Raw genomic sequence first — 16979 nt, forward strand, 5'->3', positions numbered from 1 at the left:
ACTATATGCTTAAATTGTCCCAGATCTGACTGCTGGGAACCCCTGCAGGCCGGCTCCTGGTCCTCGTGTCGTGCTCCCTTATGTTGGTTTTGCTTACACTTGTTTTCCCATCTAACGAGGTAGTGCAGGTGCAGCTTGTGCCCGTCTGCCCAGCCCTGAAGTTAGCTGTTTGCCTGAGGGGCCTTTTCCAGAGGAATACCATGAGAAACCAGGGTCTGCCTGTGAAGTGGCCTCGTTCCTGAGGTGTCTTTGCTTTGTGGCCTTGTTTCAGTGGACGGAGCTAGAAAATTGATGTATCCTGTATGTGCACACACATCTATGCAGATATACATGTTCATACATAAAATTAAAACATGTAAGCATAGATTTGATGTCTTTCTAAACAGGATTTAAAAATTTTCAATTTTGTCATGTAGTGCACTGGGAATACATTTGATGTGGTTATACATTTAGTGTTCAGGCAGATTTTAAATGTCCTCATTTTATAAAAAGAGAGTGTGAAGTAGAGAGTAATTGCATTTAGGGCACCTGGGTGGCTCAGTGGGTTAAAGCCTCTGCCTTCGGCTCAGGTCATCATGATCCCAGGGTCCTGGGATCGAGCCCTGCCTTGGGCTCCATGCTTAGCGGAGAGCCTGCTTCTCCCTCTCCCACTCCCCCTGCTTGTGCTCCCTCTCTTGCTGTGTCTCTGTCAAATAAATAAAATCTTAAAAAAAAGTAATTGCATTAATTATGTGTATGGAAACATCCTCTGGCCTTTCCATAGTTTTTAAGTTTTAAATACTGAACTGATAATACTGGTATAATTGTGTTTCATAATTGGGATCTGGGCTCTTGATATGGTCCCAAGTATAGTTTTTTGTATAACTTCTACAGTTGTCCTCTTTTTAACGATAGGAAAGAGTGGTACTGAATAAATTTGAGTCTGCTGTAAATGTTATTTCAGTATATGTATAGGAATTTTCTTTTATAAGATCTAATTAAGTAGTTCAAAAGGAGCAGAGTTGGAATCATACCTACCATGAGAATCTTGTCGTGCTGTTTCACTATAGAAGTTTATAATTTAAAGAACTGTGGTGAAGAAATACCACTTACATATGAAGGTGGTATCCAGCTTCCAGGTTATAGGATCCCAGGATCCTTAGAGGGCATCAGCGTTAACTTTCTCCCTGAAGTACTGTGCCCTGCATGACGCGTGGCAAGCCAGTACCTGGCTGAGTGTGCCTGGAGAGGAGCTCGTCACCTCCCCGTGGAAGACGTGCCATCTTCAGCCGGACCGGACCGCTGATTTCATTGTATTAGACTACTGGCTTGATCGAAGCATCCAGAATTGGTGGAGGGAAAGAAGTGGAATTATTTAAGGTTTAATACGTATTAGATTAGCTTCTCATTTGAACCATTTTCTTTTAGAACAAAGTTCGGGTTTGTTAAGACTTATTTATTTGAAAGAGAGTGTGTGTGTGAGTGGGGGAGGAGGAGAGGGAGAGAGAATCTCAAGCCAGCTCTGCCGCTGAGCAGGAGCAGACACAGGGCTTGGTCCCCGGACCCTGCGGTCATGACCTGAGCCACCCAGGTGCCCCGAGACCAGGGCTGAGTTAGGATTCCTGAAGTGCACGACTGCGTGGGTTGGTTGTGCCACATGCTCGTTCACTGGACACACTGCTGCGTTTTCTTCTAGTTCTGTTCGGCTACGCCACCACCGTCATCCCCAGGGTGTATACGTACTATGTTTCCACGGCGTTATTTGCCATTTTTGGCATTAGAATGCTTCGAGAAGGCTTGAAGATGAGTCCAGATGAAGGTCAAGAGGAGCTGGAAGAAGTTCAAGCGGAATTAAAGAAAAAAGACGAGGAAGTAAGTGACGGCAGTATAAAGTATCTGGACCAAAAAAGCACTCAGCTAAGCACCCTCACTGTCCTGAGGTTCGTCAGTGGCTGTCCCTCCCCGTGTGATGTGTGCGGGCCACCCAGAAATGGCTTGTCGCGCCCGGTTTGCGATCTCAGAGCTGTCCGTGATGGGACTCGGGGCGAGTGGGGCTGTGGTGGGCAGGGACGCTGGGCAGAGTGCCGACCTCGTGTGGGCAGGCTCCTCCCTTGGCGATGATAAGCTCCCGCGAAGCAGGAACTATGCTTTCTATGTTACGTGTCTTCCCACAGCGTTGAGGAGGGTGAGTGAGCAGTCAATCCTGATTTTGTGGCAGAGGAATGGGAGAATTGAGAGTATAGTGTTTGTCGTCGTGTGTGAGAGGTTCAGAGGAAAAGTCTGGGGTCACATAATTTTAGTTTCTGGGAGCAGAGTCCATAAAACTTAAACACTTTTTAAAAGAAGGATTAAGTAATTTTGTACTATTTTGATTTGCTTCCTGGGATTAATCTACCTCTCTCTCTCTCTCCTTTTAAAAATTTAGTTTCAGCGAACCAAGCTCTTAAACGGACCAGGAGATGTTGAAACGGGAGCCAGCACGACGATACCTCAGAAAAGATGGCTGCATTTTATCTCACCCATCTTTGTTCAGGCTCTGACGTTAACGTTCTTAGCAGAGTGGGGTGATCGCTCGCAACTAACAACAATTGTTCTGGCAGCCAGAGAGGTGAGTGATCCTTGAGAAACGGCCACTTCTGGATTAATGGTGAGACTAAGCGTAACGCTGTTACTTTGCTCCAGAGGACCCTGGACGGTCAGTCAGGGCCGAGGGACTGCTTCAGACCTATCATCCTGATTCTCTTTAAAATGTCGGTGTCCCATTTCTGCATCAGATGGCATTCTGTGTCCCGGCAGAACTGGCGTCTTTACATTTCTCTTGTGGATCCTCTTCCCTTCGGTTTTGCCGGAATGATACTGGGGCAGTTGCCTTGACTTGGTTTTGTCTCTCCTTAGACCTGTAATGTTGCGGGGGTCGCTCTACAAGATACCACTCAGTAGAACATTAACAACAGCCGAACTGTCCAGCGTGGGGAAGTTAGTTCGTTTATTTACGAAGTTCTGGGAATATCCACTCCTCGGTGAGCAGAAGACGGGAGCTTGAGACGTTCCCAGTGCTTGTCTCTGGCGAGTACGGTTACACTTGACTTGCTTCTGGATGTAGAGCTTGGCAGATCTTAGTCCCCGAATACTAAGGCCTGAGTGCTCAACTAGAAGAGATTTCTGATCACTCTGTCCTCTCCTTTGCTCTAAAGATGCAGAAGCTGAGGCAGACACTGGGCGACTTGTCCGAAGATAAGCCAGTTGGTAGCAGGGGCAAGGACTGGAAGCTGAGGCTCTCTGCCTTCTCGCGTTTCCTTCTAGATCTTGCTTGTAGTTGTCAGATGCCACTTATTTAAAAGATAGCTTTGGGGGGGGGTTGTTTTTAAAATTTTAATCTTTCTTCTGGGAGGAATTCGTTTCGCATGAGGCGTCTTACTGTTCATACTGGTTTATTAAGATGTCCTGGGAGGTGGTGGCGGAAAGTGGCGCTGCTGCTCCTTCTCTGTCTCTTCTTGGTCTTAGTGGGTACAGGGTCTTTTTTTTAATCTGTTAAATTACACTTTTTACCCAATGGTAGGATTTAGATAACAAGCTTGATTTGAAGGTGTCCTTAGCTCCTAGGGAACACCTGCCGTAAAAGAATAAGTTCTGTAACATCGGCCCCAGTTTCAGACAAGAACTAAAGGCCAGGACGGGGCTGAAGTCAGGCTGGGCCAGAAGCAAAAAAATGATGTATTAAAAAAAAAAACAAAAACTCAGTTTTTCACTCGAGTCCTGTATTTTAAATACAGGAAAATGTCCCCATAATGGCCGTGCCCTATATTTTTTTGATCTCTAGCCTTTTTTATTGGCTTTCAGATGGCCAGGATTGGGTCGTGAGAGTAAGTGAGCTTTTGGTGGTGGTGGTGGTGGCGATGGTGGTGGTGGGCTGTCATGATGGAAGAAATCACTGCATTTTTCTTAACAGTGTCGTCTGTGTGGCACAGAGGGCCTTATGGAAGGTCCGGGTCCGCTGTGCCTTGTGTTCCCTCGGTCCCTCCGTATCTGGCAGCCTGGCGCGTGCTGAGCAGGCTTGCGTCTTCCGCTGTGTGACCAGGTTACTGCGCCGTTTTGTGTGAAGGTGGGGCATTTCTCCACTTCGTGGGGTGGTTGTGTGGATGAAGCAGAGAAGGCACGCAGGGGCCCTGCCACAGCGCCGTCAGCCACCTGCCCCGCCACCAGCACCGAGGGGACACGTAGTGAGCTCTTCAGGAGCAGACATACGGGTGTTCTTTGTTCCCTTAACATTCCTAACTTTTTTTGGTAATTTTTTATATAAACCATGCCAAAATGCAGTTCAGTTCATTTTAATCTGAACTTTATTTCTGCTTCCAACACTGCATCCTTTGAGATGTTAATTAGGTACTAAGCTTGAAAAAAAAAGGGGGATAAGGTTCTGAGGTTCCTGGGTCAAATAAATTTTGCAAATGACAAAGTCTGAAAACTTCTGTATCAAAGAAACTGTTTAATTGTACTTAATCTGTCGATTTTTCAAGCATCACTTTCCAATAGAATGGCCCCATCTTAGGATGCGAGCTGAGAAGTGCAAATGTGCAGAATCTGAGCGCCGCAGTCCCGCCCCGCTGCCCCCCACTTCATGGGGGAGCTTGGCTAACCCCCCCCCCCGCCCCCTCAGTGGCAGTGCTGTCCCTGCTGCATTCTACATCCCCGCCCCACTCCATGTCCCCACTGGGTTACTGAAATCTTTGCCTTTCTCCCAGCCCAATTTTGTGAGCATTTTGGCATGCGTGAGTTTTTCTCATGTAAGAGTTTTGCCTCTTCCCTCAATTCCACTTCTCTTCCAGATGCCTCCCTCTCTCTCCTCTCCCCCCAGTCTCATGGGCTTGGCTCTGAGGGGAAACAGGTGTTGGTCCATTTTCTTGCCCTCTAAACCCACTGGCCCCCAGCGTCTGACCCCACTGGTCTGTGGACGTGGGGCTGAGTGTTCCCTGCAGCGACGGGGCGGCCCCACGGTGGGGGCTCATCTCGGGAGGCTCAGTGCCTGGCTGCTTCCCGCTGGCTTCTTGGGGCCGCTCTGCCACTGTCCTCCCCTCACGGCTGCTTTCCTTTGGCTGTATTCGCTCTCAGGGTCATTCTCTTAGTTTACTCACCATTGAACTCAACTGACTCCTGAACCTCTCCTCTCCACTCTAACTCCTGTCAGCACCCGTAAACCCCTTCTTCATTCCTTCCACTAACTTTTTAAGTCCTGCTGGTAGTATTGTGATTCATCCAGAGAATCGTGGGTGAGAAATTAGGAAGAGAAAAATCAGGCCTGACATCCGTAACACCTAACACTCCCTTATCACAAAGGTAGATCCCTTATGCCTCCTAAAATTCCCAGATCTACCTGGTTTTCTCTGCCTACAGTCTCTCTTCCCAGTCCAAGCAATAGCATCTCCCTTGACCACCTTAAATTTTGTTCCCTTCTAGTTCCCTTCCAGGTCACTCTCTGCACTCTCTTCCCTTCCAGGTCACTTCTAAAGCATAAACCTGTTCTGTGACTCTCTGGCTAAAAAACAACCAGTGTCTTAAAAAGTCCAAATTCTGGGACGCCTGGGTGGCTCAGTGGGATAAAGCCTCTCCCTTTGGCCCAGGTCATGATCCTGGGGTCCTGGGATCGAGCCCCGCATCGGGCTCTCTGCTCGGCGGGGAGCCTGCTCCCCGACCGCCAGCCTGCCTCTCTGTCTACTTGTGATCTCTGTCAAATAAATAAAATCTTTTTAAAAAGTCCAAATTCTAAGCTTTTAGATAGGGCCCTTCACGAGCTGACCTCTACCATGTTATGTTCTATGTTAACGTGGTCTGCAGTTGTCTCTTTTCAGTGGCCTGTTGCCTTCTAGTATGTTCTCTCCTCCACAAAACCAAGTCAAATCTTCCTGCTCGTTCTTCAGGGCTGGCGTTTCTGGAAAGGTCTGGCTGGTCTTCCCAGTCTGAGCACCTCCACGTTGTGCTGGAAGCAAGCATTGACTGAATGAATACGATGTTCCTGGCGCTGAGTTAAAGCACCGAGGACACAGTAGGGAAGGCAGGCAGGCTCTGTGCTGTAAGGGCTCTCCTCGCCTCCTCAGAATAGCAGACAGCACCCAAGGGGAGAGAGGTCTGGGTGGAGTCCCATCAGCACTGGTCACTGAAGAGCTGTAGCGCCGTGACACTGGTCACTGTAGCACCATGAATGAGGTGCGGCAGTGGCCGAAAGGCTGTATTAGCGCTATTTCGATCTCAGAAACATTTCTGCCGCTTGTAGCTCTATTCCTAGATGTAGCTGGAACATATCCCTTTGAGCAGCTATTACACTTCTCATAAATGATACACTTGAACTCGTGGAGCTATTTTTAGGCTGTGGTGGTGTTCTCCATTTTCAGTGACAACCCGTTCTCAGGTAACCATTTCAGCTGCTTTCAAATGAGCATTACTTATACTTGCTTCCAGGACCCGTACGGTGTAGCAGTGGGCGGGACAGTGGGCCACTGCTTATGCACCGGATTGGCAGTGATTGGAGGAAGAATGATCGCACAGAAAATCTCTGTCAGAACTGGTGAGTCTTTGGTTTTTTATTCTTTTTTAAGTAGGCTCCACACCCAGCATGGAGCTCTCAACTCGGGGCTTGAACTCACCCAGAGATCAAGAATCAGATGCTTAATTGGGAGCCATCCAGGCACCCCTTTTTATTTATTAAATTACAAAGACAATACCATTTGTTTTAACTTCCAGAATTACTGAGAGAGAAAGGGGAGTTTAAGTTTTTACTTCTGGAGTACCCTTGGTCTCTGCAGTGATGATCTCTTAGAGGTCTAGTTCATTGCCGCTTCTATTGGGACACATGGGCTGTTTTTTACATGCATAGATTTAGTAAAATACAAATTCATCTAAAAGCCTTATCGCATTTATAGTCACTTTTTATCAATGTATTTAAGTAAAGAAAAAAAAATCGTCACGTGGGAAATAAAACTTCCAGGCCTTCCAAGTGTGTTTTGTAAGATTGGGGTTCATAGGTGGAGACGGTTTATGGATTCCACTGGAGTTCCTGTGTAGCTGAAAGGGCCTAAAAATGGAATAGAAAAAGTCTTCTTGCTTGTCAGAGGCTGTTGAACATTTTCTTTCATAACTGGGTTTTGAGAGGAGTTAGAGTTCTATTGCTGCTTCTCAGCACTATCTCAATTTTAATAGAATTGTCGTTTCTGGAAACAGTGCTGGAGAATCAATGGATGATGACTGCCCAGTCAGGCGTATGTAGTATTCTCTGTTGTGGAAGTGTGGTTTGAGTGTTTCTAGTTTATTTTCAAGGTTAGTTCAAGAGATTGTAAGAATAATGGGCAACATCTGAGCTCCCTCATAGAGGAATTTTGCCTTATTTCACTTTTTTTCTCTTCTCTTGCAGTGACAATCATAGGAGGCATCGTATTTTTGGCCTTTGCATTTTCTGCACTGTTTATAAGTCCCGATTCTGGTTTTTAACAAGCCGTTTGCTCGTTTGTATTTCTTTTAAGATAGGTAACTGTTTATGTACATAGTGTACATTATAACTAAAAGTGACGGAAAAGACTGTATTTTGTAGCATTGATTTGCGAGTTTGTCCCATTTAATGAAAGTATTATGTCCAAAAGAAGTAATCATTGATTCTATTTGCAACATGGATTTTTAAGAAACCTGATATCTAAGTGTGGGTTTTTCTTTTCTCCAGCACAATTATGTTCATATGGTCACTGTTTTTTTTGTTGTTTTTGTTTTTTTTCATATTTTTGGGTTTTCTGGTAGGACAACGATACGACGATACATAGAACCACTGTACAGTGGGGTCTATCCTTTATTTTCTTTTAGCACCGACCCCTTTAATGACGAAGATCTGTTTTTTCCTGGATCACTGAGTGATTTGCCTTAAAAGTTTTCTTGGGAGGAATGAATTTTTAGCTTTAAAGTAGTTCCTTAAGCCAGAAAGCAGTGTAATCACAAAGTCTTTTAAAACTTAAAAAAAAAAAAAAAAAAAAAAAAAAGAATGAATAATGTATTACTGTTATGATGAGAATTGTTTGCCAGGTCCATTCTCCCTCTTTTTTTTTTTAATTGGGTAGGACACCCAATATAAAAACAGTCAATATTTGACAATGTGGAATTACTAAATTAAAAGAGAATACTATGTGTATTCATATTTTTTCTATATTGAATAAACAATGTAACATAGATACAGTGTAAATAAAAGTGGTATGACCAGAGCTTGTTTTCCCTTGTGCATTTTATGAGTTTGTAACAGTAATTTATCAAAGTAGTAGTAATATTTATAGACCAGTTTCTAAAGTTGATGTTAAAAAACAGGAGCCAGGCATCTTCTAAGCCTGTGTTTAACTACCTCAGATCGCTCTGGGACATAGTAGCTACTAACAAGGTTAAAAAAAAAAAAGTTGTGTGGTAGGGCAGTGCGTCAGACCAGTTTCATTCTAGAGCCCATAACCACCAGTCTTTTTATCACACTAACTTCAGTAATCACAGTCAAGTCAGTCTATGAATGATTCTATCCAAACAGCATCACCACTTCTCCCGGCCGCCTCGGTTCTATCCCATGCGCAGTAGCCCTGCTATTTACTAGCCTCTTAAAAGTAGCAACAGCACATATTGATGAAAAAGTCATTTTTGGAAACTCTTTTAAGGAGTTCTCTAGCCACCATAACAAGGGCCATTATAGGGTCATAAACACAAGGCCCATGTGTAAAAATACTTCAGAGAAATTTCAGGCAAGACCCCAGAATACACCATTAACTCCCCTAGGACGGCCTTAGCTGATTAGAAACAGGGCCGATGAGTAATTACATTTTGTCTTCTGCAAGAAGAGACTGGATGATCCCGGCAGAGACAGAGGCAGAGACAGCGCGGCCCGGCAGGGCAGACAGCCTGGCCCGAGAACGAGCCGGGAACGGTCCTTGAATAACAGCGCAGCTCTCTGAGGCACCACAACCTTCTAACAGGACATGACTACTCACAGAATTTGGTAGCTCAGTCTTGAAGGTACAAGGTAAAAATCGCGAATACCGTTAAGACTCCATTGCTGAATATAAGAAAATGTCACTGATTTAAAATATTTAATAGTTCGGGGCGCCTGGGTGGCTCAGTGGGTTAAGCCGCTGCCTTTGGCTCAGGTCATGATCTCAGGGTCCTGGGATCGAGCCCCGCATCGGGCTCTCTGCTCAGCGGGGAGCCTGCTTCCTCCTCTCTCTCTGCCTGCCTCTCTGCCTGCTTGTGATCTCTCTCTGTCAAATAAATAAATAAAATCTTTAAAAAAAAAATCCTTTAAAAAAAATAAAAAAAATATTTAATAGTTGTCCTTTAAAATTCAAAATAATGTGATTCGCGTAAGTTATGTGCCACATAAAGAGCAAGTGTTATTTTTTGAGAAATGCAGGTGATACTGAAAAACATAGCACTGAGGTATTTTTTATTTTTAAAATTGAATAAGGAAACAAAGTCTGAATCTAATTATTTTTACATTTACAAAAAAAAAAAAAAAACAACCAATGCTACTGCTTGGCTCTTTTGCTATGATTTTCGGTTCTGAAAACATTACAAAAGTCTGTGGGAAAGAGCATTATAATAGGACATGTAGTTTTAAAAAACTATGCACATCATAACCTGGAGAAATGATCAGATACCAAGAGGCCTGAGTGGAGGTAGGCTAATAAGACACTTTACCTCTTCTCAAAGGACAGCTCTGAAAAACAAGGGTAAGCAACTGTAACACCAAATTGAAATGGCAGTCAACAGTAAGTTGGTAACAGAATGATCCACATTTTATATAATGTTGTACTTCCAAACTCAGCTCATGCACATCATCAGAGAACCTAATGTAGCACCATGGAAACCATTCATTATCCCTTCCTGCTTCTGCGCAATGTAGGATTTAGGCAGAAGACAGTACCTAGAAAATGTCAGTCTCGTTTTTTTTTTAATCAGTTTGGATTTCAGTTAAATGTTTGCTTTAGGAAAGTAGGTGTTCTTAAAGTCAATTAGCCATTTGTAGCTCTACCCTTTTGGGAGTTTAAGAAAAATGGGCTACATCTAATTTTTATTTAAAACCAAGAACCAAGCAGTAAGGACAGCAATGTCAATAGTAGCACACCGAGAAACCACACAGAACATGAGAAAGAATTTGGTGTATGTTTTTACAGCTACTAACTGATGTTAACAATTAAAAATTTACAAAGATAAAACTTTTTTGCACTAACTGGTTTCAGTACAGCACTGAATGTGACTCATCTTTGGGCTTCAATCTCTACATAGAGTGAATGTGCAAGTGCCACATGAGGCCCTTCCCTAGCTTAAGCCATAGTAAAATAAGATTTCAAAATTTTTCTAGAATGGTCTAAGAATTACAGCTGTTCTGGCTGACATGAATTTTTTAAAAAAAGGACATGCCCTGGCCAACTGTTTTTGCTTGATTGTCTCGTTCACAGAGCATCAGTCACAGGGCGGTCCAGCCTTCCCTCCAACTGACTCTCCGACACTGGCGGCACCACTGCCCGCAGCGAGTCGCACCAGCACAGACCAACTCAACACACACATACAACATCTGAATGTCATTTTTAAAGCGATGTCACAGTTTGTTTCCTCAGAAATTTAAAAGCATACATTTGAAAACATTACATTTTCAATGTAGCCCTCGGAGTTAAGCATTTTTTACATGATGAAATCCAACTTGTGGTTGACATGCTTTCATTACCCTTCTTGAAGGGGTCCCGGGAACTAGACAGTATGCCCTGTCCCTGGCCTGTGGGACTCACTCGGGGAGCCCCAACGTGGAAAATCCTGTTCCAGCGTGTACTAGGTGGGAAGCATCCTCAGAGTTTCTAGGCTTCAAAGGCTCAAACGCTACTTTCACTGGATAGTGCTGTATATGAAGGATTTGTTTTGTTTTTAAAGGTCCAAGCAACAGTCACTATATAAAAACAGCAAACATTTTTTTGTAGAAGAGTACAGTGCACATACATTGTTCCACCTATATTTAAGAACTTTAAATGGATTTTAATATGGATAGGATAGTGACGGCCATTAGAAGGTGCTGGTCGTCTTACTAACATTTCCCCAAATGGGCAAAACACAGGCGGCGTGTGCCATCGGTTCTGTCATACTGGCCTTTGGCTGCGTTGGGGAAGTAATCCTATAAAAAGTACCCATAAAACAGAAAAGGCAGCAAGTGAAACTAGAAAAGGGCTGGAGCTATACAGAGCAGATTCGGAAGGAGTTACCTTTATTTTTTCTTAATTGAGTTGAGAACAGGAGGAAGTGCAAGGGCATCTGGCTTTGGGCCCCGCACTGCCGTCCTGAAGTGACACAGATCGGGATTGGCCCGGGACAGTCCTCGTGAGGGCCAGAGACTGCGCCCCAGGTAAGAAGTCAGTTCTTTACATAAAGGATCACGAAGCAAAACAAAATAAACCACAAATTAAATACATGACACTGTGAAGTCACTTTGATGAGAGAACAACACGAAAGATATTTTAAAATATAAATAAATACATTTAGCCATTTTCATTCAAGAAACCCAGAGAACTGCTTTCAAAGCAACCGCGTCTTTAAAATCACTTTCTAAATTCTTCCATAAATGCTATTTTGATTGTCACTTAATACAGCACCTCAGTGTTTGCTGGTGGTGAAGGATTCCACTTCAACAGTCTCTTCACAGACTATCCCATTCCACTAAAGACCGTTTCCCTAGGAACAGGCAGCTTACAAAATACTGTTAAATACTCAAAGCAGAACCCGCAGAGTATTATTTTATTGACGAAAAACAAGGAATGTAGTGTTAAATTACGACAAGGGGGAAAATATGCAAAAACAGTCACATGGAAAGAAAGTTTTAATTTTTAAACGTCCACGTTTGCTTAATTTCTTGTGAGCTGTTCGATACTGTTTTGAATATCCTGAATTAATAACTATGCCAACAAAATGCATCCCCAGTGTTTCCACAGGAGATATTTAAAAGAAGACCAAGTTATACTTTTCTTCAACCAAAGTAGTCTTTTTCTCAGTCCTTTTTGTGCAAAAATATTACAAGAGCAATTCAAATGGAAACACTGAAATGACATGCCAACATTTCAGAGCACATTTAAAACACCCAGAATAATTCTTGAAATTATTGTATTCTAAAATATTATTACCAGTCACTTTTAGGTTAGTTCTATACATCTATTCACACTGATGCAATTTTCCTAGACCTCTGAAAATAAACAGGCTCATTGGTCTCTTTTGGTGTCCACACGATAGGCAAGATAGGTTTACAATAGTGTCGAAATGGAACTAGGCATTTTACAATCTCCTGACTCCACCACATTCACAACCAAAGTCAAAATTCATTTGGCTACTTGAAATCTACTCCCATAAACCTGCTACGGTTCACTGGATCTAAACATTTCTCAGAAATGTGTTATTTTTAAATTTCACCTAAGTGATGATTTGGGGATCCTTTAGAAATGGTAATGCCTAAGGTAATAAACTTTATCAAAATGAATAGTTGCAATAAAGTGCTTGTTACATTTCAAAATGATGCTTTCAGACTGCGGTATGTGGTTTGAAGAGTGTGTGCTAGTCCTACAGAAAGGATCCCCGGGCATGAGAGGTGGGTCCTCTCACCTGTCTCAGAAAGCAGCAGCACTATCTTTTCGTAGGCTGACAGCAGGCACGTTACTCATGCAGATGAGGCTCTACTAGTGCTATGGCAAAAGGGGGAGAAACTTAGAAAAGGGGGAGGCATGTGGAGGGTTCCTACTATACTCATAGTTATATACAAATATATTAAATATGCTATAAAAATAGTCGACTCTTTTCCTTTGCATTTATTTCAGAAGCTCCTTTCAGAGGAATACTCACCCAACCCAAACAAACTTCAGAGGGTCTCGCTCTTCAATCACTAGTAAAATGGCAAGTGCCTTTGTGCTGTTTCTTTTCCACCATTTGAAAATCCCAGTCCGCCTACTCCTGGCTAGACTCACTCGGCAATAGTAGTTTCCAGTGTTTACACCTCCCAACATCGACTCCCAGGGGCTGAAGAGCAGGGTCACAGATATTGGAAAGGTCACAGACTCGAATGAGTTTTACACAAATGTTCACTGACAAACTTTCAATCATCAAAGAAAGAACTAGAGCAAAAGAAAAAGGGAGAAATGGTCAATCCTAGAGTAAAATGCTATTTGCCTTCCACCTTACAAAAACGAAAAGGTTCACCTCACTAGTGGAAACATCAGAAAACAAGTTGAGTAATATCCAGTTTAAAATCATTTTAAAGGATTGTGTGGAGCCAGAGAAAGTACTACTTGAAGGGGACCCTTTCCAAGGCTTCTCGCACAAAGGCTCCCCTCCCCCGAGCACCTGCCCTGCACGGCGCCTCCGCCAGAGCGAACTGCAAGCAGACCGCTTTCAGGCAATGACCACAAACTAGTGCTTCGGCAGAATCCAAATCACATTTTCACTGTTCTGCACGGAGTATTCTATAACCAACTTCTCAAAGTCCCTGGCATCCTCTGATTTCTAGTACATTCCTAAATTTAAGTGACAGAGCATGGGACGCAAATGACCCCCTCAGCTTAGGACAGACTTTGGAGGCGGAAGGGTCGTATTTGCTCACGTGCATTCCCCATCCCTCCTGTTAGCGTGTTCTCTGATATATTCTACCAAAAATCCGAGTAACTTTTGAGTGTCCGGGTTCTGGTCTGACACCACTCTCTGCAGCGGCCTGACTGATCCTTGGGGTCCTCCCTCGAGGTGTCCCAAGCAGGGTGGCCGCAGAGCAGCTAACATTTCCCCATGGCTTCAACAGTTTTGGACCTAAAAGTGCCACCCAGAACAAGATGTTTTTTAAGAAAAATCAAATCTCTGTGAGAGTAAAGCAGAGGGAAGGTAATGACCTTGAAGTAGCTGAAAGGTGTCTCTAGGTGGTATTTTTTCATTACGCAGATTTGGGATTTTAAGGAACAACTTTGGCTCCAGAAATGAACAAGAGGCAACTGTGGAATCTTCATCAGAACGTCAAGTCTCAGTGACTGGGAGGTGGGGGGAGGGACAGCTCTGCAACCCAAGTTCAAGGAAAGCAGGAGGAAAACACAGAACAACGGTTCGTACTGCCAGAAAAGGGACGGCAGCTAGCCGCTCCTTTAAATTCGGCAATCCATTCCACGGGCAAAAATGAGCTGTGAAGAACAACAGGAATTATAAAATGACGTCTTATCTAATTCTCCTTCCCAAATATGGAAAATACTTGAAGGAACTGGTAGAGGAGAATGTGAACAGTCTACAGCTTTACCTTGTGGCTTGTCTTACGATTTGCCTTTGTTAACCTAAGTACACAGTACTCACAGCTGGCCCGCGTTCCTTCTAAGTATGGTGTTTAGAGGATAAATCTGAACAGAACAGTTCTTCGTTTCTTCTGTCACCGATACCGCTAGATACTGCCAATGAACAAATGAGGCACAACTCAGATATATATGGAATGGCGTAAGGTTGAGAAAGGCAATTTGAAAGGGGAGAAAATTAATACTGTTGCCGTATTGTACATCAGTTTCGTCTATGTGTACCTGTGCTCAAGTTACACACTCTGCCAACTGTTCATGACATTCATGAGAAAGTCAGAAATCTCTTCATCCAGATCATTTAGCTAGAAGAGGAGCTTCTTGATATGTTAATTATTGATTGGTATCCAGTGACACTTCTTTTGTAGAAGGGTAGGTACCACTTTCTTGGTTATTTTCTTTTTCAATATAACTTTTTAGTCTAAGTGTGCCCAAGTACAGTTGTCTACAGAAAGACAAAGTATATCCCTTCGGGATGAGAGCAAAGTGTAGGACAGAAAAGTCCTAAGAACTGAGCTTAAGAGCAATTCTGTAGTAGGTTGTTTTCATTGCTCAAAACCTTCTGCTTAACAGCCTCAGTTCTGTTATACATTTTCTTTTAAGGTCAATTTTGATATATTACCAGCTTGCCATCCTCCCTTTCCTCAGTAATAATTTTTGATACTCTAATAAGATATTTCCATTAATTATCCTTTGCTCAATAGTTGTAAGTTTAATTATTAGTACCATAAGAATCTATAAAATGCTTTATGTAATTTCTGTTGGAATTTATTACCTTTAGAATCTAATATTGCCAAATGAAATCTTAGTTCATGTTTAGAAAGCATGTGAGTTTACAATATTCTATTGTTACAGTGAAGGCAAAGCCAATTCCTACCCCTTCTTTTTTCTTTGTAGGAATATCAACATCATATGGAGAAGATACTTACAGGTAATTCTTAACTGTTTAGCTTGAAAGGAAGATGTTGATTTAGGGAAATAATTGTGTGATCACATCAATGACTCTGGTAGTGTTAGGATGTCACCCCTCCCACCAAGTTACTTGTACCTCCAGTCCAAGAGACTCAAAGCAGTCTTCCTGGGAACTGAGGAGAATCTTAATGGTACTGACACCCACATGCTGTTAAAAATGTACTAAGGTTTCGAAACTGCTACTGAAACTAGACAATGAGTTCAAGATGGTGAGTTATCACCTGAATCAAAATCAAGGCACTATGGGTTTTTTCTCTCAAATAACCCTGAATCATTTCTGACTAAAAGAAGCATTGAAATTGTGAAGGATATAATAAAAAGATTCCAACAAATCCTAAAAGTTAAAATTCCCACCAGTGAGAATGTTAAAAAGTGCCTAAAATCTTTTGTGTGCAAATTTTACTCCTATAACTGGAACATTCTTGAAATGACTTTCAGGCTTATTGAAAGCCGTTTACACAACTATTTCCAACTATGAACTGTATCAAAATATGTGACCAAAACTTCCAACCATCTAAAATAAAGCAGTGCAAATCCTATTTTCAAACCTACATGAAAAATAATGAAATGAGGGATATTTCTGGAAATCCTGTTGCTTCAATAATTTAACCTGGAAAAAAATATCCATTCCCAGCAGCACATCATACCTCACGGAACAAACTGTGACATCACAGCCAAAGTATGAACAAAAATCCTTGTGCCCCGGAAAGTGAGTAGAACACTACTGTGTTGTAAACAAAAGGGGAAACAGAGAAAGTACTGGTTTGTACATGGTGTCAATCTAAGGAAATAGACCTACGAGGAGATAATGCTTTCATGCAGCTTACAAAATGTTTTGCTTTCTTCTCCTTTTATCCAGACATATACATAATTTTTTACAGCATCTATACAAGAGAATTTGAACCACACACATTCTGAAATTAATGACTATCCCAATCAATTATCTGAAAAAGGGAGGAGGGAATGGGGAAGGGGGCCTACTGCATCTACTGGGACTGTCTTCATGGCATCATTGTAAGCAACCCCTGACGTGACAGTGGTGTGTCCTCTGTAACACAGAAACAGGCACAGAACCACTAAAAGTTACTAACATTGTTAGCGCCTTTCTGACTGGAGGTCATGTTTCATAGCTGAGCTTCTTAACATTTGGCAATACACTCTTTCCATCGAGAAAATAGCTGGGCGAGGAAAACACTGTCAGAACTGGCTATGGCCCTGTGATCCTCCCCTGCTGGCTGGTTGCATGGACATCTGGAGCTCCAGGCAGCGTTTTCCCTGCTAACCAATCCCAGAAACTACAACACTCAACACTGCATCTTGTGAAACTGCTGGAACTTTTCCTTGTAGCCTCAGATCATCTGAGCAACTGCTCTGGACAACCCCTTCCTCCCCCGAGGTCAGAGAGGAGGTGTGTGTGCTATTGCGGCTGAACCTTGGAAGGGTCACTCAGCCCGTCAGTCCTGTGCCCAGTCCTGTGCCGGTGCAGTTGCTGCTGCTGCGGAGACTGGTGCTGCTGGTGATGCGACGGAGGGAAACCGCTCTGCTGTAGTGGAAACGCGGCAGAGAGGATGAGCTGAGCGGAAGGACTCCCGTGGAGCAACCTTGAAGTCTAAAAGACAAGTGCATTATGCAGCATTGCTTTATCCGGTTAATCTGTCCACATCAAGATTTACTCAA

General features: G+C 43.1%; 2 protein-coding genes across 10 annotated transcripts in view; one reads left to right on the forward strand and one right to left on the reverse strand.

The window, feature by feature from the left end:
- Positions 1-8213, forward strand: part of TMEM165 (transmembrane protein 165) — a 31500-nt gene extending 23287 nt beyond the window's left edge. The window contains exons 3-6 of the mRNA XM_047719332.1: positions 1676-1851; positions 2405-2587; positions 6433-6538; positions 7382-8213. Coding sequence (XP_047575288.1) covers positions 1676-1851; positions 2405-2587; positions 6433-6538; positions 7382-7458 — 542 coding nt within the window. The 3' untranslated portion in view covers positions 7459-8213. The remainder of the gene's footprint in view (positions 1-1675; positions 1852-2404; positions 2588-6432; positions 6539-7381) is intronic.
- Positions 8214-10391: 2178 nt separating this feature from the next.
- Positions 10392-16979, reverse strand: part of CLOCK (clock circadian regulator) — a 137693-nt gene continuing 131105 nt past the window's right edge. For all 9 annotated transcript variants that reach the window (XM_047719335.1, XM_047719340.1, XM_047719342.1 and 6 more), the window contains one exon: positions 10392-16911. In XM_047719335.1, the coding sequence (XP_047575291.1) occupies positions 16720-16911 (192 nt within the window). In that variant the 3' untranslated portion in view covers positions 10392-16719. The remainder of the gene's footprint in view (positions 16912-16979) is intronic.

This window comes from Lutra lutra, chromosome 2, assembly GCF_902655055.1.
Source record: "Lutra lutra chromosome 2, mLutLut1.2, whole genome shotgun sequence".
Classification (NCBI taxonomy): domain Eukaryota; kingdom Metazoa; phylum Chordata; class Mammalia; order Carnivora; family Mustelidae; genus Lutra; species Lutra lutra.